Source organism: Chiroxiphia lanceolata, chromosome 5 (assembly GCF_009829145.1).
Source record: "Chiroxiphia lanceolata isolate bChiLan1 chromosome 5, bChiLan1.pri, whole genome shotgun sequence".
Lineage (NCBI taxonomy): Eukaryota > Metazoa > Chordata > Aves > Passeriformes > Pipridae > Chiroxiphia > Chiroxiphia lanceolata.
The window spans coordinates 52964930-52989929 of record NC_045641.1 but is presented as its reverse complement, the minus strand read 5'-3'; the positions used below and the strand labels follow the sequence as shown (position 1 = coordinate 52989929).

At 44.1% G+C, this 25000-nt stretch overlaps 1 protein-coding gene across 7 annotated transcripts in view; it reads right to left on the bottom strand.

Moving 5' to 3' along the window:
• The window catches only part of RBFOX2 (RNA binding fox-1 homolog 2), a 173552-nt gene that overhangs the window by 60762 nt on the left and 87790 nt on the right, over positions 1-25000 (bottom strand). For all 7 annotated transcript variants that reach the window (XR_004357380.1, XR_004357377.1, XR_004357379.1 and 4 more), the window contains one exon: positions 1222-1446. Coding sequence is in view for 3 of the 7 variants with exons in the window: in XM_032689497.1 (XP_032545388.1) it covers positions 1222-1446 (225 nt within the window). In the remaining 4 variants the exon portion in view is untranslated. The remainder of the gene's footprint in view (positions 1-1221; positions 1447-25000) is intronic.

Sequence of the window (25000 nt, the reverse complement as noted above, 5' to 3'; positions counted from 1 at the left end):
TTTCCAGCTTCCCCATCCAACCAGCAGTGCTTGAGAAAGTTGCTTGCTGGAGACGGGCAGCCCCAATCTTACAGCTTGGAACGACATCGGACAATCTGGTGCTAAAATGATGACTTGCATTTCTGCACACTGCACCAGCTCTAAGTTTTATTTCCTGCCTGACCTCTTCTCATCTACGTTTGTGTTTACAGAGTAAGGCACTCAAAGTTCCTTTTACACACTATCAATGTGCCTTACAGGGTTTGTACTCTTTTGTTTCTTCAAGATGCTGAAGTTGAGGCATTCCCAGGATGAAATCAAAGATATCTTCACAAAGTCATGACCAATAGAGCCAAGCCACTGCAGTGGAGCAGAGGCACACACCAGGAACTGTGCACACTTGAGCTGGCACTATCAGTTCTTCCAACTGTTGGCACTGAATTCATTCAGTACTTACCAGGGAAAAAAATAATCTCTACAAGCCAAACACCAACTACAAGTAAAACTGAAAGCATTAACAGATTAAATCCGCCCCTGAGCGCTGAAGGCTCTCACCATAAGGCTCTTTATTAGGAAGTTAAGTCTTAACAAGTGGCTTAAGGGGTGGATAAAGCTTTTCCTGGGATAATCTGCCAGCATGTTGCCCAGTGCCAGTTCCAGGCCATGGGAAGAAGAAAGCAAAAATACAGAAGATGCTAAAAATCTTGGTTTGGCAGATGGATGACCACTAGCTAAAAGCTCCTCTCCTAACTTTGCCCTCTGAAGCTCCCTGCCATCTTCAAAAAGTCAAATAAAAGTGATTTTCTACTCTGGCAGTTTCTTGAAAACAAAACCACATTGGGATTACACCTAAAATGCATGTGCTCACCCTAATTCTGTGTACCATCAACCTTCCAGAGTTTGCCTCCATCGTGTTTATTTGAACCATTTGCCAATTAACACAAAGTTATTAACACTTTTATAAAAGACTGTCTTTGGATAACACCACTATGGTAACAACATTGTGATTTTAAATACTACTTTCCTTTTTTTTTTTTCTTTGCAGACACCAATTCACAAGGGGAAAGATGGAAACCTAGTAATGGAAGGTCAGAAGCCACGTTTTGTTTATAATTCTCTCCTTCTCAAGTCTGCTGCTGATTTGCAGTATAATATATACTTAAGAAATAGCAATCCAATCAATGTCTGCTTTTCCCCAAAGCACTGTGCTGCTCTCCTGGCTCTGCACCCTTGTGCACTTACTGCAAGAGATCCGTTCTGCGTGCTGGCCGTGTTCGTGCTCTGCTCTCCGTGCGGCTGCGTGCTTCCGTAGAGTGTCAGATTGTGCTCGCTGGTCTGGCCTGCATAGTCCTGAGTGTGTGGCACCCCGTACTCTGTGGGAATCCCATTCTGTGGGGGTGGCGGAAATGGGATTGTGGTGAATGGCTGCACCATTGCATCAGGAGTTGCTGCTGGCTCCTGGTTACCCTGAAGAAAGGAAAAGGAGAAAACAGATTTATACTACAGAAGGTAGATCAAAACGTCAGCCCGAGAAACAACACACACGTGTACATGTGAACATCCCACCCACCATCACCATAATATTACACAGTCTTCTATTACCTGTTCTATCAAAAAGAGCATGCCTTACTCCTCTGACCCATGACATTGTTTTCTTCATCTTTTCAGAGCAACTTTTTTGCTAATGGCTGGCACATGGAGAAAAAATTATGGAGTTTGCAAACTGCATACCCCTGTGATCTCACACAAAGCTTTACACACAGTAAAGCTGACACTGAAACATTGGAACAGAGAAGGAAACACAGAAAGAAGATCAGGCTTCTTTAATATCCCTGAAAGTACTGTAACTGGGTCCATCTCCTCCAGCCTGACACTCATTGCTCTGCTCACAAGCAAGCACATTATGTGGTTCAGAGCATGACTCTCTGTTATGTTGCAGTAATAAAAAGTTTACTTTTTCAAACCCATCTGTGCAGAAGCCCCCTTCTTTGCTCTGGCAGCACTGAGTACGCAGCACAGGTGCTCAGGTATCAATTGCTGGAATATCCAATTTGCTGCTTGCTGGCCAGGCAGAAGACACCGAGGACCTGTAGGGAACTGAGCTGAGATTGCAAGCCTGGAGCACACTCACTCTTTCCCATTCCTGAGCATCCCTATTATCACAAAAGACATTAATCAGCCACTCCTCCCTTAGCTTTGGGTATCCCATAGAGACCTCTGTGCTAGGATAGTGGGCTTTTTAGAAGCTTTTAGCACTGTCTTAGATGTTGCTGACACCAACCAGATGACTCAGAAACAGAGACCTGACCATGCAAAAGAAATCCCAAAAAAACAGTAAAAAATGTTACACCATCATGTCAAAAAAACCACAATAAGCAAACAAAAAAGCATGCAGCTCTGCAGCCTCTGCAGGGATCTCACCAAAGGGGGAGCAGGGAGCTGCATTCAGCCACCGGGGGTGAAGGAGAACAGCCTTGACATTGAAGCCCAACCCTGGGAAGCCCAGGCTGCTGCACTGCTCCTACTGCTTCATTGCCGCAGCAGAAAAAAATCCACAGAAAAGATTTATGATAGGAGGGCTGTTTGATTTATGTGCATGTCAACAGACTAATCCTGATTTTAAATTTTGGCTGCTGTTCCAGCCCTGGGTCCTCCCCCATAAAGTCTGGAGGTGCTCGAGCCTATTCTAACACCAGCATGCTTAAATCAATGGAGTAAAAGCGAAACAGACCTTATCCCACGGGTAGGAAAGGCAGAGTGGGAATTACCAGGCAGCCTTTCAGCAAAGAGCGCGCAGGACCTGACAGACCTCCAGTGAAGCTGGACAAACCTCTAATTCCTTTTATCAGCCTACCTGCAGCTTTCCCTTCCGGGCGAAGGAAACAATGATAAACGCAGCACACCTCCAGCCAGCACCGGGTCATTCAGACACTGGCTGAATCCCAAATTTGCTCTGACATTAGTCTATCTGGTCTGCCTCCCCTGGGGGCCACGTGGCCACACGCTCCCGCAGCTGGGGAGAAGGAGAGGGAAGGGCATTCAATACCACTTAGCGGAGCCAAGCTAAAGCCTTGGCCTGCGCCGGGAACGGACCGTTTCATTAACTCAAGTCCAGCCACTGCAAAGCCTTGCTGCCTGCAGAAACACAAAACTCTGCAGCCTTATCTGAGAAAGAAAAATTCAGGCACGCACGCCAGCCACGGCCAGTGCTCAGCTCCTTGCACGCACTCCCCCAAGCCGTTGCAGCCCTGCGTCGTGTGCTCGCGGGTCTGCAGGGGTTTTTTCTCACACCAAGCACATTTTCTGAAAGCAGGGCAGGATGTTTTAGTTTTCTCCCCCAAAAGGAGGGCAGTTCCACCAGCACTGTGCTTCTGCTCATTCCTTTGCCATTCTCAGCTTCAAAGCAAGGCATTTCTGACTCAATCTAAACTCACCAAGATCTGCAGAGCTGAGTTCTGAAACAGGAGGCAGGAGAGGCAGAACGATGGTTGTCCCACTGCAAACCAGGTATCAGCAACCCTATCGCTCACTTGTTCACACTGTTTATCCCCTGACACGACAACTCCATTCTGTCCACATACTGCCTCCTTTCCAAATTCTTCTGCTTACAATATTTCATTGTATCTGATTGTCTGTGTGCTACGGTCCACACTGTCTGCCCCTTTCTTACGTTTAAAACAGGACTAAATATGAAACTGATTTTTTATTTTAAATTAAAAAATTGATAGGGTAACCCCAGAAAAGATGCAGGTGCAGAAACTATTTCCAATTTTCTCAGAACAAGCTAGATTTCCAAGCCAGTAGCCCTAAACAAAACCTATTCTGCCATCCTCTCTACAGTGCAGGGCTGCTCCCCAAAGGACACAGTCCAGCATCTTGTTTAATCTCACTCTTAGACTACTTAAAATGCCAGCCCATGAACCTTGTATAATCTTATTTTCAGTGGTTTTACCCCTCAGTTAATACTGTTCCCTCCAGTTTAAATGCATTGCAACCTTTTTAAATATTTTCTTTCCCTTCTTCAATTATCTACAAATGCATGAAGGATGAAAAATGCTTACTCTCTCTTCTGTTGCTTGTGGCGTTTTGATAATACGTATTTATTTTGAGTTTAATCACACCTCTCAAGCCAAAATATCCTGGTAACTTTATTTATTACTTCTCTCTGACCTTCTTAGATTTTCAAAGAAAGGATTTCTGGTGCAGAATGAATGTTTTTAATACCATTGTCACCCCCCCCCCCCCCCAAATCGCATTAACATGCAAAAATCATATATCTTTTATTACAAATGTATCCTTCATTTAATGTCTCAGGTTATCTGGAGATTTATCACCATTATGTTTGTCCAGGTTTCATCTTCCCATGGAGTATCTGTATCTCAAATTATTTCTCTCTTTATATGATTATGGACATATTTCCCATCTGATTTTTTTCTGTAATTTTAATTTCCTTCGGTGCTTTAGAATTACTTTTTTCTCTGTTTCCACTAGTGTCTGCAGAAAAGGACCCCCGATGAGATCTCTGCAGGTTTCACAGCATACTGATATCCTCCAAACCCAGAGGAGATTCTACCTCTTCTGTTAGTCTGCTAAATTTCAACGTTTACATACTTTATATTTTCAAGAACTAACACAGGACACACACAAAAAAACCCCCATTAATCTTCAAACATAGAATCTGAACTCCTTTCCCTCATTCTAACCCACCATAGAGAATTCTGCAGTCAGAGGTGCTGCTTCTCACGCTTCTCAGGAGGTACAAAGAGCACGAAGAAACCCCAAGTTTTCCAGCTGAAGGTACGTACTTGGGAAGAGAGACTCAACAGAAAGTATTTTGCCCATCCAATCCTGACAACATACCTCACTGTATTGCCAGTCCTGCCTGCTCTAGTCATGAAAATCTCTGTAACATCTACTTAAATGCAACAAGAAACTCAGATAGGTATGTCCAAGGCAATCACCATCCCCAAACACACACAAGGACACCATCACGAGACTAGGAAAACCTGGCTGCAGCTTCCCCCAAAAGCTAGTGTCATCTTAAACTTCTGTGAGGGCATGAAATAAATCTTAACTAATGTTCAGGAGCAGACAGACACTTCTCTCGGCCACAATGCATCAGGCCAGCAGTCTTCAGGAGGGGAGTGTGATGGACATTTGGTTGCAGGAATAGTTGTGGCAATTCCAGATCATCCAATTCCCTCCACAAATTTGTGCTGCCATGCACCAACCACGATAGCTGTCATCCCATGCTCAGTCTGGGAAAGGCTGGTCAGCGCAAGTGGAACTCAGTGTAATTTACACATACTGCTTAAAAAAAGGAAAACACTTCAATAGGATACATGGTAACCTCAAGTTCCAAAAAGAAGAAGTAATTCCTGTGTTTGCTATTCATTCTGTTGCTCTGCTCCCACAGAAATCATTCATTCACAACAGGTGGGAATTCAAAGCAGCCCTTCCCTTGCAAAATGTTGGCATCTGATTCATCAGCACTCAAGACCTCAGAGCACAAGAAGGATATGGATATTCATCTGGGCTCCCTATTCTCAGCCCTACAAAGGTCTAGTCAGGTCCTTGCAGGTGCCAACTTTCTTCCTTAAGTCAGGGTTTTTCCTACACTGCTCATTACAAATCCGTCCCATATTTTGTTTAAAAAACAAATTAGCTAAAACAGTGAAAATCCCTAATGGGGACACATTTCTTGGAGTTTATGCAGCTTTAACTTAATTAACGAACTTTGTAGCTCCAAGCTAAGCAGAGGAATGGTAAGTAAATGCACGGAGTGGTACCTTGTGGAAGGGCGGGAACTGGAGATGATGTCTCAACAAGGAGCAAAGTGGTTCAGCAAATGCAACATAGGATGAATTCTTTCAGCAGACAGCAGGTGGTGATCCAAGATCACTGCACTGGAGCGCTAAGAGCAAACACCAGAAATGCACACAAAGGCCTCCTACTTCCATAAAACTGTCAAAGATCAGTGAGTTTTGTGAAGGAGTGGTTTTGTTTTGCTCATTAGAGAAACGGATGTAATTATAGGAATATGAAAGGAGCCTTATAGCAATGCAGCCCCAGATCTCTTCTGTATTGGTACACCATAATACGCATATTTAGTAAAGCATAACTACCCAAATAAAAATTATTAACCTGGTAAAGCTAAACTGGTACAATTTCTGTACAGACATGGCAATCTGCCACGAGGTAACCCATCTGAGCTATCCATAACCCTACAATAAGCATCACAGAAAGGCGCAGAGAAATGGTACAGCATATAAACATCAAATAATCTCTTAAAAATGCCTTTGAACTCTGCTAACCCCCAAATCACTGGTATAGATGTGAGTATAAGCCTATTAGTGGAATAGGGTTTCTAATAGGTATATCTTCACTGAACTAATTTTATGAAACCTTGAAGCAACTGACTTGCAGCTAAGGGAGGTAATTAACCTGTTTGTGAAGACCAGAGTGTTCCAGCCTACACTGTTTGCTCTCTGCACTAACCTAATCCCTTTCGTAAACAGCAAAAATGTTTGTAGCTGGGATCTGAAGAGCCTGGCACGACTGTTCAACCTGGAGCCGCTGCCCACCCTCAGCTCTGCATGAAGGGGATCCTTGTAAGTGAGGGGGATGTAGGGACCACACCGTCTCCTTTCTACAACCCAGCTCACAGCCTCCTGCCAGGGACGCAAATGTGACACACAGCTCTGGTACAGGAAGCAAAGCGCTGCTCCCCGGCTGTACACAGGCGAGAGAGAAACGGTTTACCATACAAGGCTCCTGCTTAGGAGCAAAAGAAACAATAATAATAAAAATAATAATAGGCTGGGGATTTTTTTTTCCCCCTCCCCTTCTCACAGGCGAACAAAAAAGCTGCTCTAGCAGGGTCCTCTTCTCAGCCTTTTCCAACACAGTCTCCCTTCCCAGTTCTGAGCTGCAGGTTCAGAGAGGATCTGGTTGGAGCTGTCACCATCCCACCTCTAGCTGTGCACTCCTGCCCTCTTCTCCCTGCCAGCCTGCCCACTGCTGAGCCCTTTCAACACATATCCCAGGGGAAAAAAGAAAAATTACTCACTTTTTGTTGTCAGGTTAGTTTTGTTGCCACTTAAGAGTGCTGAAATGCCTTGGCAAGGAGCTGGAGGAGAATCAGAGCCAGAAAGGACAGGGGGTGGAGAAGCTGGGGAGGGAAGGGCCATGGGCACCAGCTCTTGGATGAGCTCAGGCTGCCAGGGAGCTGCAGTCTCCAGCATGCATTAACCCTCTCCCCAGGCAATCCCACAATTTGCCCACTGATAACAAACAATTTCTTCACAAATGGGAATAGATACAAACCAACGTGAACAATGCTCCCCAGACACACCCGGAACTCCAGCATTATCGCTTCCAGAAAAACAGAGGTTGGGGCATTTCATTACACCAGAGAGGAACCCCACCCTACACTGGTAGCTCTCACAGCACATAGAACCTAAGCTTTAATTTTTAAAACTGTGCTTTTGCTCTTTAGGGCCATGAGGATACTCAAACACAAGGGAAAGTGATGTACAGGATGATGAAGTAATGGCTTTCCAACTCCCCAAACACCCCAAACCAGTGTCTTGGCCATGCCAACCCTGCAGGTACCCACAAACACCATATGAGCTCTCTATATAAAAATGCAGCAATAACACTTCCTCCATCATGGCCATTTCATTACAGATTAGCTTCTGAATGGGAAGAGCGGGTAAAATCCCTACAGAAAGGAAATCTGGAGGTGAAAAGGATATATACAAAGGATATAACCATCTCACATTCATCTTTGTACAAACCTGTTCCTGGATTCAGAGGGGTATGTGACCCTAACCTGACACCCAAAGTCCACGCTACAAAGGCATTTCTGTAACTCCAGAGAGCAAGACTGGCATGCCTGTGTGTCTGGAGACCGAGACTGATAAAATCAACACTCTTTCTTGGTGTGGGCTGATCATAAAAGCACCTTGAAGAGGATCACAGTAATAAGAAGTTTTGTATTTCATCTGCACATCTGGAGCTTGATCTTTGTTTGATCTACGACACACTGGGGTAACAGAAAAGGATGTTGGATTTTCACTTTACTACCATGGGCACAAGAGCAATTCCTCCTGAATCCTCCCAAAAGCAGGGCTCTATCTATAGGTAGTTCTGCAAATGTCTGCTGGACCTTTATGCTAGTTCTGTTAAAACAGAGAAAAGTTCATAAGTTCATATGTATGCCTTTCTTTTTTTTTTTGTAATTTAAACTGGATGTAATCATTTCGGAAATGCTTTTTGCATTGGGCTAAGTTAAGCCTCAATAAGCTAATCTTGCACCAAAGGGGGAAAAAAAAAAAAAGAAAAAAGAGATGCCTGCACTCAAGCTTGCACCTAGCTAACCATTTAAAGGCATGTTTCCTTCAATTTCCTGGTGCAAGCTTGCACTAGATTATCTAATCTTGCCCTTCCCTCTCCTAGATATGTAAAGCAAAGGAAGAACAAGTTATCTTCCAATACACACTCTATCATTCCATGCCACCAAAAACTGTTCTGTAAAATAAAGCAGCTGGCCTTTTTTTTTTTTTTAAATGCATCTAAGAACTTTATAGAGAAGAAGTTCAAGCCCCCTTCTGTAAGAAAGGATAAAAGAAAATTATAGTCTTATCTTACTCTTATACACAGGAAGCACTCACTCATCCCCATGCTACCATCATGTCCACTAATGGCCAACTTTTACTCTATTGCTCTGCACAAACACAGGCTCTCAGTGCTGAATGCATACACACTTGGTAAGAAGCCCTTGGGCAACCTGCAAAGAGGCTTCCTGTTGGATACAGCCAAAGCTTTAGAGTTATGCAACATTAATAAGGCCCAGGGCCACATCTACTTACCAGCCTGAAACACAGTTTTCAGATTTTAAAAAGCACTGATTTCTGCTCCTGAAATCTACATTATTCCCCATTCAAAAAAAAAAAAAAAAGTTAAATGTTACTAGCACAAAGACATCCCAACAAATGCTTTCAATCAATTCACGCTCTCTGGGGCTGATTAGAGAGAATTGTGTTTCAAGAGATGACATTGGGGTCTCAACATCTGTTTCCATTCCATATTAGGAATGAAACTACCTCTGAGAATTATTGGGGAGAAGGGGGTAGGGGTGTGGAACAAAGGAAAAAGTCACCAGGATGGATATATCTTCAGCAACAAAGCCAGCAAGTAAGAAAAAAGCTCAGGCTCAATTTTTTGTTCCAGATTGGTCCTTTAGCACCTCTCCTGGCTGTATTCTCCCCACCTCTGCAGTATTCCAAGTGACTGTTTTCCACTTCACATTCACAGTCAAACATTCTTGGGGGAAAAAAGATTTCCATAAGATGACTAGCTTTCAACAAATCAGCATGAAAATAAAGTCTCAAAATACTACACATCTAGTCCTACGTTAATCCAGCAGGCACCCAGAGCAGCAGAAGCATGTCCCACACAGGGGAGATTACTCTACCATCAGGAAAAGGCGCTTAAGTTTCTTCTGTCGGACTAGAATTCAAATGAGTCACAGCTAAGAAACAGTGTGCTGCAGATGTGTCACGTATGTTTAATCCAAACTAACTGTGATTAGCTATTCAGCAGATTAGCAAACCAATCACACTTTCAGCTGCATGATTGCAGATCCTCTCTCAGGGAAGCAGAGGCCAGTGGTGGGGAAGGAATGTGCTAACTGCTCTTTCAGGAGTGTTCCATGGTTGCATCAGGGTATATGGGCACTCATGTACATGATACTTTAAATGGCTCAGAGGATTTTCCTGTGCTGGTTTTCTGCCTTACTCTTGATGCTAACCAGTGGTTTCTGGTGCTGCTCAGAAAAAGAAGGGCTACAGAATATGAAAATATAACAGGGAAGAAAATCCCACCTGATGCCATGGTATCTCTTGACCAGGCTGTCAGGGTAGTGTCACATCTACTGTCACCTCAGCTAATTCTGCAATCAGATTGCTCGCTTCAGACAGCTTTGTTTCAAGGAAGACAGTAACTCTCCAGATGACATATTTCAGAAAACCAGTGCTGCTTCTCCAAGCCCAGTCAGGTACCTGGTGCTGGACAGATAAGCAATTTTTCATCCCATGTCTCTGCTCTGCAAAATGGACTATCATCGTGTATCTGCAAGTACACCACCAAACCCCAGTGAGTGTGAGGAGTTATTCCTGCAACGTCAAGAATTCAAACGGCTTTCCTGACTGTTTAAATCCTCATGAAGCTCATTCAGCCCCTTAGAAAGATTTGTATCTACTTTAGTCACAAGAATTTCTCAAATCGACACAGCTATCTGTAATAGACTCTCTCAGATCTCTCTCTATATCCAGTGCTCTTCTAGGAAGGATTTTGAAGATCAGTTTTGGTACCAGGCTTTCCCGTCCCCCTCTTCCCTGCTGTGAGGGCTATAAGCCGAAGGCAGTACCGAGCTGTGCAGAGGTCTTGCTCTGAGCTGACTTGGCTCCTGGAGGAAAGACAAACCTTAAAGCCCTGTCTGGCAGCTTCACTTATACTGCACTTATACAGGCCCCTTCAATTCCCCAGATTTCAGTGGCCAGCAGGAAAGTCCTCCCGCCTGCCTGCACTAATTCCAGCACCGCACAGGAAAAAAAGCAGCCCTGCCTCTGCTGCCAGCGTAGGAGGAGGAGGGAGGGAGAAAGTGCTGGGAAGGGGAGAACACATCTGGAATCAATTGGAGAGAGCCGAATGCCTCAGAAAGAACTGCAGAGCTGGCAGAAACCATAGCGAGGAGCCACGTGTTCGGACGTGACTACGAAGCAAAGGTGGGGGACAAGACACATACAGCATACTTAAAACCAGAGCTCCTCTTGGGGCTCTTCGGGTTTTCTTTTTGTGCAAGCAGCTAAACATCTCAGTCCTGTCATATTTTCACTGCCCCTGGCCTATCACGGATATGGTCAGAATTCCATACAGAAGACAGGAGATGAGATGAGGCAAACGGGACCCATCTGTGACTCGAGTACCAGGACTCAGTCACGCAGCAGCAATATTATATCAAGCTGCTCTCAGGGCACAGGGTGGAGGAAGTCTGTGACTGACTTGGCACATGTTTGAGAACAGAAATTTGCCGGTTTAAAAACGCAGATTTCTTCCCACAGTTACTTTCCATTCCAGCAGTGCATTCTGCTATCTCCTGCTACTCATTTGTTCCAAGAGTAGTTTTCCATTTTTCAAGGAAGCCTCCACTATGTGTCCTGGAAAGCAGAGGTTCTGGAAAGGAGCAGAGAGTCATGGAGAAGCAATTCACCAGTGCAGCAGCCTGGCACAAAGAGTGACTACAGCTGTTCAGATATATTACCAACAAGTAAGATGTGGGAAGCACTGTTACTTTGGTACGTGGCCTTGGCCAGATGAAAAATAAGACACATAATTCACATACGTGAATTTTAAAAACAGAATTAAAAAATTCAAAAGGAACACAAAAGAGCCACGGAAATGACGACAAGACTGGAAAAAGCCATATGGCTGTGCACTGAAAAACTTGAAAAGCCCAATTTATTTTGCTGATAATTTTTTTAAAAAATTAAGTGGCAACTGATTATTTTGTGAAAGTATATTAATTGTGAGGGGGGGAAAAACCACACGCTTATAATATTTAATCTAATTTAAAAAGACATCAAGAAATAGCCAAAAGCTGAGACTGATAAATTCAGCTCTGGTAAAAGACACCATTTCATTTTGTTTGCTGATTTCTAAATGACAGTCATTAAGTCAGCTGCTGAGAAGGACTCAGTCGTTTCCATCTCTTTGCGCCTTTGTGCTGAAAACATTATGTCACTCAAAACAGAGGTACCTGAGTGAGACATAATGGCCCACACCACATGTACAGCCAAAAGAGGCTATCTAAAGCCAGATCTATAGGACAATATTCTGGAAAGCTAACAAGAGCTAGTGGAAGTCAATGCACATAAACAAATGATTAAACTCAGCAGCATACACATTTATATGCAAAATGACTTCACCTTATGGAGAGGGAAAAGCTATTGAAAAGTATAGGTGCAGTTTTGTGTACCACCTAATATGATAAACTACCAACTGGCCTCAGAATCAGTTGCTCCGTTTCCCTCCCCAGCCGTTGAGAGCTCTTGTCATGCCACGGCCATTGCCAGAAAATTAATCCAAACAATAGTCATCTGTTTGGTCATAAACTGAACTGTCTCGCTTTATATCTGCTTAAGCACGATGCCCAAAGTGGTGAGGAGGCTGAACATATGGCCAGGGCAGAGAGATGAGGGGGACTATTCTTCTCACAGCAGCCCACAGTTACGCTACATTAAGCGCAACTTGAAAATGCACCTGAAAGCCACTTCATACAAGAACAAGAGGCTACGTGGACATTTAGCATATGTTACTGCCACTACCTGTTTCACTTATGCTTAACTTCTAAAGCACGCCCATGTAAGCCAGCACAAAGCTGGTTTGTACACAGTGAATTTGTCAAGTATCTCAGGAAAGATTTCCCCATTGTTATAAAATCCTTTTAAAGCCTCTTTCCCCCAGGCCTTCCAGCTAATGTATGTTTACCAAATTCCTGCTGTAACCACAAACCAGTATAGACTTCTCCCCTACACAGGCCACCTGCACAGCTGAAAGGTAAAACTCGAGGTCAGCAGCACATTTGACCACCTTTCAGGTGTCTTCTCCTGGGCTGGGTGCAATTAATGCAGCTCCTGTGGCCCCCACGCTCAGCAGTACCTTTGGAAGAATGCCCCTCTCCCTTGCGACCACCACATCAATGCTTGGTCACATAAAGCGTGTGTGGGTCTCATAGTAGCGATATACCAAATATTCACATTAAACTACTGGCAGTCCCACTTTTAAACTGCTCTATTTTACTAAAGCTTAAACTGATAAACCTTAAAAAGCTAAACTGAGATAAGGGCAATCCCGTTTCAGTGTCATGCCTGTCAGCATCTGCAGCTCCCTTAATACATTACTGCAGAGGTTCCCGTGAAATTTACCCCCCTGCATAATTCCCAGCAGATCTCCACCTTCCACAGCCAAGTGCATTAAAGGTACTTCTTTCTCCCTCCTCGTGCACCTACAGAAAGACAAGAGCACAGGATATGCAAAACTTAAACCCTTTCAGCCAGTCGGTTTGCCCTTCTGTACATCCCCTTTCACGCGCACCGTGGCAGGCTAAACAAAGCCGCTCACTCCAGGATACAGGCCTGGAAAAAAAGCATTAGCATCTGGCAACCAAGAGCAGCACCCCAGCATAAGAGCCTGAGAGCAAATACAAGTCTCTGGCACGAAGAGGAAACACCGAGATGTACGCCTGACTGCTCCTGTCAATCTTGCAGTGGGGGAATGCCCGATTTTTTTTTTTTAAATATATTTTTATCATATTACTGAAAGAAAATGCCAGGGACTGCTGTGGCCCCTGTCCCTTGAGGCTCCACTGCTGCCATCAGGCTGCACTGCCTTTGCAGCGATGAATATTTAAACAGGGCAATAAATATTTCAGAGCACATTCATCCCAATGAGAAGTCTACTAGCACAAGAGAGCTGAGACAACCACGCAGAGCTTGGGCTGCTCCCTGTTCTGCCTCTCCAGTTCTCACACTGCCTGCCCTCCCTTGGCCTTACTTCCCTCCAGACCTCAACAGAGAGCCTCAAATATTCACGAGCACAGCTCCGGTTACTTTACAAACAAGCAGAAACACCCATGAAAAAGTAAAAAAGTGCTCCACTTCTCAGAGAGGTGCAGAACACAACGAGTGCATGCTTTGCTTTCACCTCTTCTGGGCTTTTGGGTGCTTGCTCTCAGGAAGAAAATAATTTCCTTGAAGACTCCACGGGATCTTAAATCTTCTAATACTGCACCTCAAAAAAGCAAGAAACTAAGAGCAACAAAGCCAAAAGCTTGACAGCATCCGGTCGAGCGAGAATGCACGACAATCTCTCTCTTCCCCCCACAACTCCCTCCTTAATTTCAGTGGTGCATTTACTCGGGCATTTCTCCGGTGTGAGCAGCTCTGCTGGCCTCTCAGTGGGATGCTAACAGATGTACAAAACTTGGCCATCACTGGCATGAATAAAATTGGCTAGAAAACAGGTTTAGGACGTAACAGAAAATGCATTCATTTACTCAGCTATCACCTGCATGCCCTTCATGTACTGATGGCTGTTTCGACTGTCATAGTGATAAAAGCTTGGGTTTTTAACTAGGACCTTAGCTACAGTCTCACTTTTAAATTTTTGGGTTTTAAAGACTATTTCACGGGGTAACTAAAATTTTGCAGAAAATCAAAATCACATATAAAGACACTTATTCAGGATCAAATTTATAGGGCCATGAAGCCTTTGGCCAGAATCAAAAATTATGTTTCATAACAGCTTCCACTGCGTATCTCACTAGATTCAAAAGATCTGTGATATTTGCTGGTTACACAATACATGGAGAAGGCTTCAGAAAACGGGTACGGCTACTCTGAGTGAAAGGAAACCAAAAAAGACACCCTCACAAACAGCAGCCAGCAGACAAAGGGTTATCTTAAATGACAGGCACAAGCTAGTCTGCCCTGGCTAACTGAGCTGCACCAGGACATCTCCTTTCCAGGTAAAGACTGTAATAAACAGTATACAGAAAGAGTCACCTCTGCCTTTCTTGGTACCCACGGACCATCTTTTAAAAGGTGATGGTAACTAAGCTGCAATCTCAATGTATCACATGCTGTCCAAGATGCCTCTCGGACTGCGCAAGAACACACTTCTCATACCTGGATCCTGGCCCAGCTTAAGGTACAAGCTGGGCACCAAATGGTTCAGCCCTGTCATGGCTTAGGCACAGCAGGGAGCGTGCAAGGGTATGCAACAACTCAGCAAGGTCTGCAGATGCACAGTCTTGAATTAAACTGCTAAATTCCCCTGCAGTCTCATTTCAGTTGCTTTTAGTCCTTTGAAGGAGAACAGCCGGGTCCTTGCTTTGCGCAGAAAGGGCCCCGCAGCACATCAAGAGTGAGCTTCCTATGGCAAGCCAGAGCCCTGTTATTTCATCCCTGGTCCTCATAGCCAAGGGAAGAGACCAAGGCAGGACCCAGGTGCTGCACAGCCCGCTTGGGATGGCTAGTTTCTTATTAATGAAATTCACTCTCATTCTCCTGGTCTGTGGCATGAAATGGCTCCAAGCTGAAGTACTGAACTGTACTTCAGTACTGAACTGTCAAATAGCAAAACCTCCTTCCATGTCAAGGAAGAGCAGCTGACTACTGAATAGGTGGATCAATCACCTGACGCTACCCTCTGTCCCTTCTGCTCCTGAAAGAGCAGTAGCATCCCTCCTTCAAGGCTGGTGATCAGCCATGCCACCAAAAAGATGCTGTTTACATTAAAAGTATAAAATAGCAGTCACAGCAGTGTAATTCAGAGAGTGACAAAAATCCCGCTGCTTTGCCAGCACTGAGTCCTGGGATTTTACATCTCTGCTTCTAACCACCACCCCAGCAGCCCTTTATATATCACTGAAACTAAAGGATCCAGTCAGAAGTCAGACCCAACCTGACCCAAAAAACATCTTGTACTTTCCTATCTTATTAACAGACCTCATACACAGATAGAAGAAAACTTCTCGGAACATGAGTATTACCTCACCAAGTCATCTCGAGCAGGAGCCACCATTTTACAGCAGACATCAAGAATAACGAGTGTTCCTCTGCTGACTGTGCAGCTCCGTGTTATTCCCATGATGGGCCACATACCCAGCAGCACACTAACATGGAAAAAACCAGCATCTGATCCCGGGCAAGAATAAAAACCCGTGTTTGATACCATATAAAAAGTGTTAGGAAGGAAAACAAGGCTTAATTCTGTGGCTCCTGAGGACCTCTTATGACTCAGAAAATAAATGTAAACAGATGTAAAAGTTAATTTGGATCATATCAGCTTCACTGGCATGCAAAGGGCAGAGCAGGCACCCTGGGGAGAGGGAGGGAAAGATTTGCCATAGATCGGGTTACTATCGCTGACAGCTGACCTAAAACACCCCAAGATTTCAGCAGACTCTGCCAGATCTTCTAATTTTCAAAGGTGCAACCGCTTCCTTTAAGAGATGTGATGTGTGAAACATTAACACTAACTGAGGTCAGGGACGAAGGAGATCCTGCAGCACAACTATGTAAGTGGTCCAGATGATAATCCTCACTGCTTTAGAACGAGCCAAATTAACTGAAACAAGAAGAAAGCAGAAGTGAATTGTTCCTCTGAAGATGTAAAATTTCTGATCCAAATCAATGAGGACATAAGGAACTGAAACAATTTCTCCGCAGTCTGAAGCTACTGCACGGAACAGACAGACACGGACAGTTGCTCTGTCCTACAAACATGCTCCTTCAAAACAGATGTCTGTCTGCAACCCAACACACTCAGCTTGTGAAGCCGGAGACCCAGCTTGCTGGACGGGCTCCATGGAATCATCTCCCAGATAGGCCAGCACAGCTCACAGATATCCCTCGTCAGTGTCAAACCTGAGAAACGTTCTTCAGCACGAGCCCGCAACACTTGGTTTTCACTTTATTTCATTTGACGAGTTCTGAACTGCCCATCATCACAAACCAAGCATTGTTTCTGTCCTATTAAATTTTTAGGAAGAGTTAATGTTCAAAAGTGGCCAACGACAGCATGTGTAGTAGCCCACAGCAGCAAACATACCTATTGTTAACTGAAGTCCCTTTGCTTTGTTAGGACTTGAAAATGCACTAGACGATTCACAGGGAGACTGATGTATCTGAAAAACTTCCTTTAAATCCTTTAAAATGAAAATCGCTCTTTTAGCTTCCCCTTGCATGTCTAGGACATAAAGCCTTTCCAGAATCCCAGTATTTGGCACCACAGGGTACAAGGACCACCTGCATTTTATAGCCATGGTTGATCTTAGATGATCACAGAAGAACTGGTTTGAGCAACAGCCTCTAGTTTTGTGTTCTGCTTCTGCTGAGTACTACCAACATCACACCTAATCAACAGACTCATCTCCATGCACTTAAGCAAGAGCAGGACTAAGACAGTTGACCTCACATGGGGGCACAGGAGTAGCTCATACAGGCACAGTAATCCCAAGCAGAAATTTGGGACAGACACAGCTGAGGGCAATTTCTGAACCACTTCACAGCTGGATTGTGAAGATGTCTCTGCTCATGACAGAGGGGTTGGACTAGATAACCTTTAAAGGTCCCTTCCAACCCAAACTGTTCTATTATTCTATGATTTTATGATTTGCTACAGGAACATTTCTGCTAGGATTGCCTGAAAAGTAGCCAGGAGGCTCATCACAACTCTGCATTTAAATCGTGTCAATCAAACATGGTTCTTTCCTGCCACCAGATTCTTTTCTCCTAGATTTAGGCCATAGAGTGCCTCAGAATAACTGTACAGTGACACACAGAGCCTCACAGCTAACCTAGAGGCCTACTACACTTTTGAAAGCCACTACAGCCCTCTACAAATGTCCTAGAAGAATGAAATTTATCTTCTTTCATGCTCCTCCAAAACATTAAGAAATTCCTATTACTCAGCTCCAGCTATTCTTCTCTGTGTTACAAATAACATAGGTCAGAGTTTCCTATCCACCCACTAAAAAAAAAAGCCACCGGCTTTCTAAATACTTCTGCTTTAAGCAGAAGGCTGGCTGGGAGATACGTTCTGGGCCATGTGGCTGAGCTCTGCCAAGCAGGACCCCGGTCACCCATCAGGCAGGAAGGCTTGGAGCTGGCAGGCAGGAGGCAGGGTAGGCACAGATCTGAATGGAGACTCTCAGCTCTGCAGCTTCCAGTGCAGCTTTCTCCTGACTTCTGTGCCACACTTGCAGTAAGTCCTGCAGCTGTCAAAACCAGTTAAGAGTACTCCTAACAAAACCCCAAAAAAGCCCTGAGAAATCACATTTGAGCTGAAAGGGACAGTAAAGTCACCGCCTTTCTTACCTCTTCATAGCAGGGCTTGTTACAGGACCTTCCTTTTGTCTAGGGCCAGTCACCATTGGGCTGCTCAAAGCTACGGTTTCAGACTTGATGGAAAATACAGCTCAGGGATCTTTAATCTGATTAAACCCAATTTAGATTCATGTCCCTGAATAAGACAAAGTATTCAGAAATCTTGCTTTCTGACAAAGCACTGAGATCTCCGCAGTATTTTTTCCACCCTTCTGAAGTCCATGTTACCAGATAAATTCATTCTCACACTCTTTGCAGCATTTTGATCAAAAGAAGCTTTGAAGGGACCTAGAGTCCCTCAGAAAAATTCTCTTATGATGGAGGTTTGCAACTGGCTTTGGATGAACTAAATCCTTTCTGACACCAAGAGGGTCAGTCCCTCCTTGACTACACCTCTTCATCAGTCACACCTATTGTATGCTCATCACAGTCTGTCACTCACATCCCTGTGAAGGACACAGGAAGCAAGGAACTGTCCCAAGTTCCCACTACAGCTTTCAGTCACCACCTTCCTCATTCCTATATTTCACCACACCATACTCTTTGCCACAGATTGGCTCCATCACACAGTCTAACATGACTCTCAAAAAGCATTAACACTTCCCCAACCAAACTTAGATAAGAGGGACTCATGGAACTACTTTTCCTCCCTTTCCCACTGCTTCGAGACAGAAGGAGCTTCATCCTGGAGCAGGGTGGAGACAGACCAAAGAATGGTTTTGCAAAGCAAATGTAACAACATTAAACAGCATCACACACACAAAGAAAAGCAAGGGGCAAAGTTAAAGCAAACTAAGCTGCATTAAATATTTGAGCACTACGCAAAGTTAACATACCACAAATACCTTATAGTCCAACCAATATTAGTCAACAAATTGACTAATTCACTGATTTCACCAAATTATCATGCTCTTCCTCCTCTACCTCCTGATTCAGGATGGAAGAATCCTTTGTAAGTCAAGATAGATCTAAAACTCTGTCTGTTGAAGCTCTGAAATCCTTTCCCTTGCCGCCCTATTTATTCTCAACCACATTTTACAAAGCAGGAAGGGACACATGCTGGAAAACAAAAGCCTTATATACTCCTGCTCCCTAATATTCGTAAGTACTTTGCATAATTGTTCAGTTTTGATAACCTCTTTTCATATGCTGCAATAGCAAAAATAGGAAAAGCTACAAAGAACAACAAATCAAATTAAGGGTTTCACTCTACATGGAGGGTACACAAGACAAAAGAGGACTAGTGCAATCCAAGAAATCCAAACTCGTCTCCAAGGCATTTTTAAATCAGTTTTTTTAAGTAATTTAAAGCAGGTTTTGCTATTAGGACTGGAGGGAGAGTATAGGCTTCAGATAAGGAGTTTCAGTGAGACCCGACAGATGAATGATGGTCCACGCACTGCATAGGTCAAACTCTGATTATCTAAATCTTGGTTAATCAAAAGCAATTATCTGAAAGTCAAATATGCCCTCCAAGTCAGATAACTCAGCAAGACCAGGACTTATATAAAGCACATAGAAATCCTAAACTCCACAGGACCACATCTGCCGACAGTATGAATTTTAAGCAGGATAACTGGGAGGACAGTTCAGAGGGTTTTAACCATACTCAAGACTCCCAGCCTGAGGGCAGACTTCAGAAGCTAGAAAGATTACCCTTCCAATTACTTGGACATTTTTGGTGTCGCCATGCACCCTCAGATTACAGGCTACTTGGAGTGCAATTCCAGTTAGGTATTTAGAGACTGCTCAGGGTAAAAGTCTCCTTTACAGGCAGGCTGATAGAGCCAGCCTGGCTGATACTTCTCAGTGTAGGATGTAGTTTTCAGTTGTTTATAATTCTGAGAAACCATTCAAACTGAATTTTTTTTTCAAGCTATCTGTAATTGATTTGGGGGTTGGCAATTTTTTTGTTACTTCAGCCATAGCAATCCAACACAAGAAAGAAGTAGGTGGAATATTTTGTTTTGTTTATGATTAAGGGGGGAGGAAACCACCCCAAACAATTTGAAAAGTCTATGAGGACTTCATATTTCACAGAAAAACTTGCACTTCAGGAATCTATATTTAGCAACCACACTAAAAAAAACCACCAAAATCTGACCAACATTATAACAAAGCTATGGAAAACTACAGTACCTGTCTTATATTTTATCAGCTAAATCTGCTAGTACAGCTGTATGCAATGGTCCAAACTGGCTAAAAAATAAAAGGTAAAGTAATAATTATGCAAAACCTGCTGAAAAGGAAAGAACTGATCCAGTCTTTATATTTATTATGGAAAGAACAAATGGTGGCAAAAAAGTTTTATGTTAAATACTAGAAAAGACTTGAGCAATGCTCAGAAAGGCTGGCAGCGGCATTGCAAATGTTTTTAAGGCAGGTTACTTGCCATCAGGAATGGTTTAGATATTGTTTATTCTAACAGGAAACAGAGATGCTCTTGAGGGTGGCTGGCAGTGCTGCTTGCACCCCATTTTCTGTGATTTCATGCCCTCATTCGAGGCTTGTCCACAGCTTCACAGGAGATAACAGCCATATCAGATCCAGGTCTGTAGATCAAGGACAGCAGGGAGATGACCCATCTCCTGTACTTTGCACCATCTCCTTTGTAGGGATGATGTAACATGAAGTAGCAGTTTCCTACCTCAAATCCAAAAACCCCAAGAAACAGACCTGTAAGTACAGCAGGAGGTAAGTAAATTGGGACAAGAAGCCTGGGCACTAACAGGACAGACAGTGACAGTGAACAAAGGGATAGAACAGACAAGTTTGACTGCAATAGGAACAGAGAAGGCAAACTAAATGAGGAATGCAAGGAGTGGGTGGAGAATTAAAAAAACCCTATGACAAGGAGACTGTAGTGAGGACAGGGAGGAGGAGGAAGAGAAGCAGAGAAAGAATAAGAGGGTCTAAAAATCAGCTCCTTCAGAAGGAACTGAAACGATTCAAGCAGTAAAGCAGTAGCCTGCCAAAACAGGAGGGCATTTAACTGAAGAGGAATGGAGACAGGGAGAGCACAGATACACATTTCTATGGGACGAGCTACTGACCAGGGATCATGAGGAGAGAGTGAGAGGAAGAAGACGTATCCATCAATCAACGATGGAAGGCAGAGGTGAGACAGGAAAGGTCATGCAGGGATGGAAGAGAGGGGAAAATGTGCATACCAGTGTACAGCCCTAAAGCCTAAACCAGAGCTTCATACTGTGAAAAGACACCATTCCTCTGCTGTCAGCAAATATACAAAACCAACTGGCAAGCACTGACCAAGCCAGCCCGCACAGAAAATGACAACTAATTACACATTCAGTAAAAGTGGCAGAGGTCTATGGGATGCATTTGGGATGGCCAGCTCTGCCACAGATAACTTGCAGAGGTCATCATGGTGCCACATATACTGAAGCTGACGGGGACTGGTAGAGGGTTGTCTGGTTTTTCTTCTCTTTCTTGTGGAAAAAAATAGCATACAATCATGTTATTAAAGAGTATCATAAATAGACACAGAAATAAAGAGAACAAATGAAGGTTTCTTTCCCAGCTGAAAATATGGAAATGCCACTGGAGTGCCTTCCCATCACCATCTTGATCACTCTCAATTCAGTTTGAGAATAATATTGCTCAATGGACAATTTTGCAAAGAAAAAAATTCAGGTATTAACGCATGCTGTTTAGCAAGCATAGCGTTTATTCTATTTTCTTTTATACAGACAAAACACACTCTATTTCTTCAAAAAGCTTTCAGTTGAGTAATAATCACTCTAGCTTCTGTGAACCCTACAAAACCAGCCTATACATCCCCTGCTCTCACTGGTCATAGAATAACCTCCAGAAGCCCAGCAAAACACCATCCTGCACAGGACAGGATCATAAATAACTCTACAGGAGGACATCAACATACTTTTGGTAGGAAAGTTAACATTTCGGTACTCTAATTCCAGGGAACATGTCATATGGGAAGAATACTGACCACATCCTTTTACATAATATTTGAGAGTAGACTGAGGCAAATTAACCATCTCTTTCCCAGTACTTTAGACCTCCAAGGGATGCCTATTAGTGAATTCTGTGACTCTGCAGCTGGGAGGTAAGTAGGTTACAGAACTCATTCCAAAGGGGCAGCCAACTGCACACATCATTTGCTGAAAATGGATCTAAAGCAGGAACATCGAGCATTTTACCTGAAGTGGTTAATAAGACCAAAATCCATGTCTGAAAAACATCACATGCAGACACACCCATTGCACTGGTGTTAGAATTTTATAGAAGACTGGTCAATACTAATTAAGTACAATGGAGCCATCATGAATTAATAACCTGGAGGGAAAGACATTGCTAGTTTTAAGGGCCTCCCTCCTTCTCAACCTTGAACTTTTCATAATTTTTGGTAGCTCACTACAGCCTTTTCACTGATCTGAATACTTCATAAATTAATAGTTTTTAAAATACAGTTCAACAGTATGTTAAATTTACACAGCCTTGGCAACCAAATATCACAGCAAACTTAGGCATCCTCATTTCTCAATTCCTGGGTATAGCTACCTAGTCACCTGCAGGAGAAATGCATTAGGGAGCAGTGAGGTTATTTCTAGGACAGGGACTCAAGGAAATGGCAGTGCTGTATCAAGTTCCCTTTCACATCTCCATCCTGCCTAGGCAACGATGAATACAGCTTCTGCCATCCCAAGGCAGCTCTGCAAGCGCCTGCAGCAGTTTGCTTCTACTCCAATGCATGCGAATGCTCAGCTCAGGTGGTAGAAAGATTTTAAAAAAAACACTCACTGGGTTCTGACAGGCCCCACTGATTTGTAAGCCCTTCTCAACCAGTAGTTAGTGAGTATCACAACAGTTATAGACACAATGCACAGCCCCACCTCAAGCAACCATGTCCTAACATCTGGAAAAGTGAGATGGAGATTAATCTCTACATTCCCCAGGGAGATTCTCTTGGAAAAGTGACTGGCCAGGATTCCTCTCACACAAACCTCTGATGCTGACATGGTGTCTGCAGCACTAAAAAGAAGTCCTACAAGAAACAGTAGAAGGGAAGCAAAAGCTAGGGGATAGGTACAGGCACTGAGTCAGATACCATGCAAACAAGCACCACTTTCTGAACGATAAAGAAAGGGGAAGAGCACAAGTATGGACAGGACAGAGAAAAGAGCAATCCCCCTCAGACAGCTCATGCAAGTTTGCAAGAGTAACACCAAAGCAAGGAGCAAACAGCAAGGACAACTGGCCCCAAAGGAAAGGGAGATGGAATCCTCAAAGCCAGGAAAAGTGACAAGGGAATAGTGGTAGCTCCTGAGAGAAGTCAGAGAGGAAAAATGGGGGCCTTCTACCACACATAGAAAAAGCTTTTCTTTTTTAATTCTTTCTTTTAGGGGAGCAAGGGAATCCTGCAGCATTCATCTTGCCTGGGGGGGAACAGAACCTAAAGCAGACATACAGGGATGGGAGGAGGGAGACTGTTCTGGGACTCATCTCCTTTACAGACGGTTCAAACAAAGGAGGACGGTCTCCTATAATGGGATGCATTGTACACTTTTAGCTAGCACAAGGTGGCTGTCGTGACAGGGTTCCCCATCTCCTGTCTTCCCCCTCCAAATACCCCCCCCCCCCCCGCATGATCACAACATGGAGTTCAGACAAAGATCTGTTTTATCACACCATTACTGTAACAGGAGATGGAGAAAGATAGGGAAAAGGAATGAGGCAGAGAAATGAAAAGGAGACAGAGGCCTTTAATGAGTCAGCTGCTGCTCTGATTTAAATAAGATCTCCATTTAAGGAGCACTGCAATTGGGTTTTTTTTTAATTTAAAAAAAAAAAAATCACTGACTGAGCAAGCAACTTTTGGCTGCACAAGGTTGTCTCACAGTTACACATGGGATCTGGGAGGGAAAGGGTTATGGAAGGGGGAAGGGAAAGGGAAGAAAACCTCTGGAAAAAATGAGGCTGCTTGCTGGTTCATTTTAACAAGGACATAAATTAGTCTCAAAGCCACAAACGCCATCACCTCCCCAAGCCCTGGGCAGAGTGTAGCAAGTCAAACACGTGCCAAGATAAACGGCGCTAGCTGGAGCCTCCAAGGGGTGCTGGGGGGAACAAGAGGGGGCATGCTGGCAGGCAGGGCAGCGAAGATGCTTCAAATGGTGCCACAAAATGGAGACTGGTGATCCTACAGCTGCACAAAAGCGGACCTTCAGATGTTTCTGCCTACACCCACATCAAAAGCTGGGAACTCAAGACAGAGAAAGACGGAAAACGGGGTGCTGCGGTCGGAAAATAGCAGTTCTCCCTGGTCTGGCTTTAATTATCACAAGCAATCCTTCCTCCTCCTCCTCCTCTTCCTATCTTGGAAGAAGGCCCGCCAGCAGGCAGCAGCCCAGGTGAAAGGTTCCACTGCCGACAGCAGGGAGGGGAGCAGACAATGGCGGGGGGCGGAGGGGGGATATTCATTACAAAGGCAGGCATACATACACACACACACACACACACCGGCTGCCAGGGCTGCCACATGGGCTGGCGTCCGGGACTCCTTAAGGAGGCAGCAGCTCCCTCCCCACTCTGAGATGCTCGACACCTTCCCCCTCTCCCAGCCCTGATGGGAAACAGATTCGGAGGAAAACGCCAGCAAGGCACTGGGCTGTCCAAGAAAGGGAGGGCTTTGTGCTCTATGCAAGCCAGCAACCTCACCATGCACCACATGGAGAAAAAGCCTTTTAGCATATAATTCCCATCCACAGAAGAATCTCTCTTTTATCTGCAATTAGCACATAATGTACTGGGCCTCGTTTAACACTCATTTTCACTGATTTAGGATTAAGGGGGATAAGGCAAGGGTATTTTCTGTTAATGAATCTGAGCTCTTGCTCTCATTAGCAATTTTGGTTTCCTCTTTTTCAAGCATGTTTCTGCCTTCCAGCATCTCTCTTTCTTTCCATCACTGTTTCTAGTCTTCCCACTCCACACATTCATGTTTACTTTGTTCTACCAGCCTCTCATGCCTCTATAGAAGCTGATCTCCCAGACTTCCAAGGAAGATAGGCAAGCTTGCTCCCTAA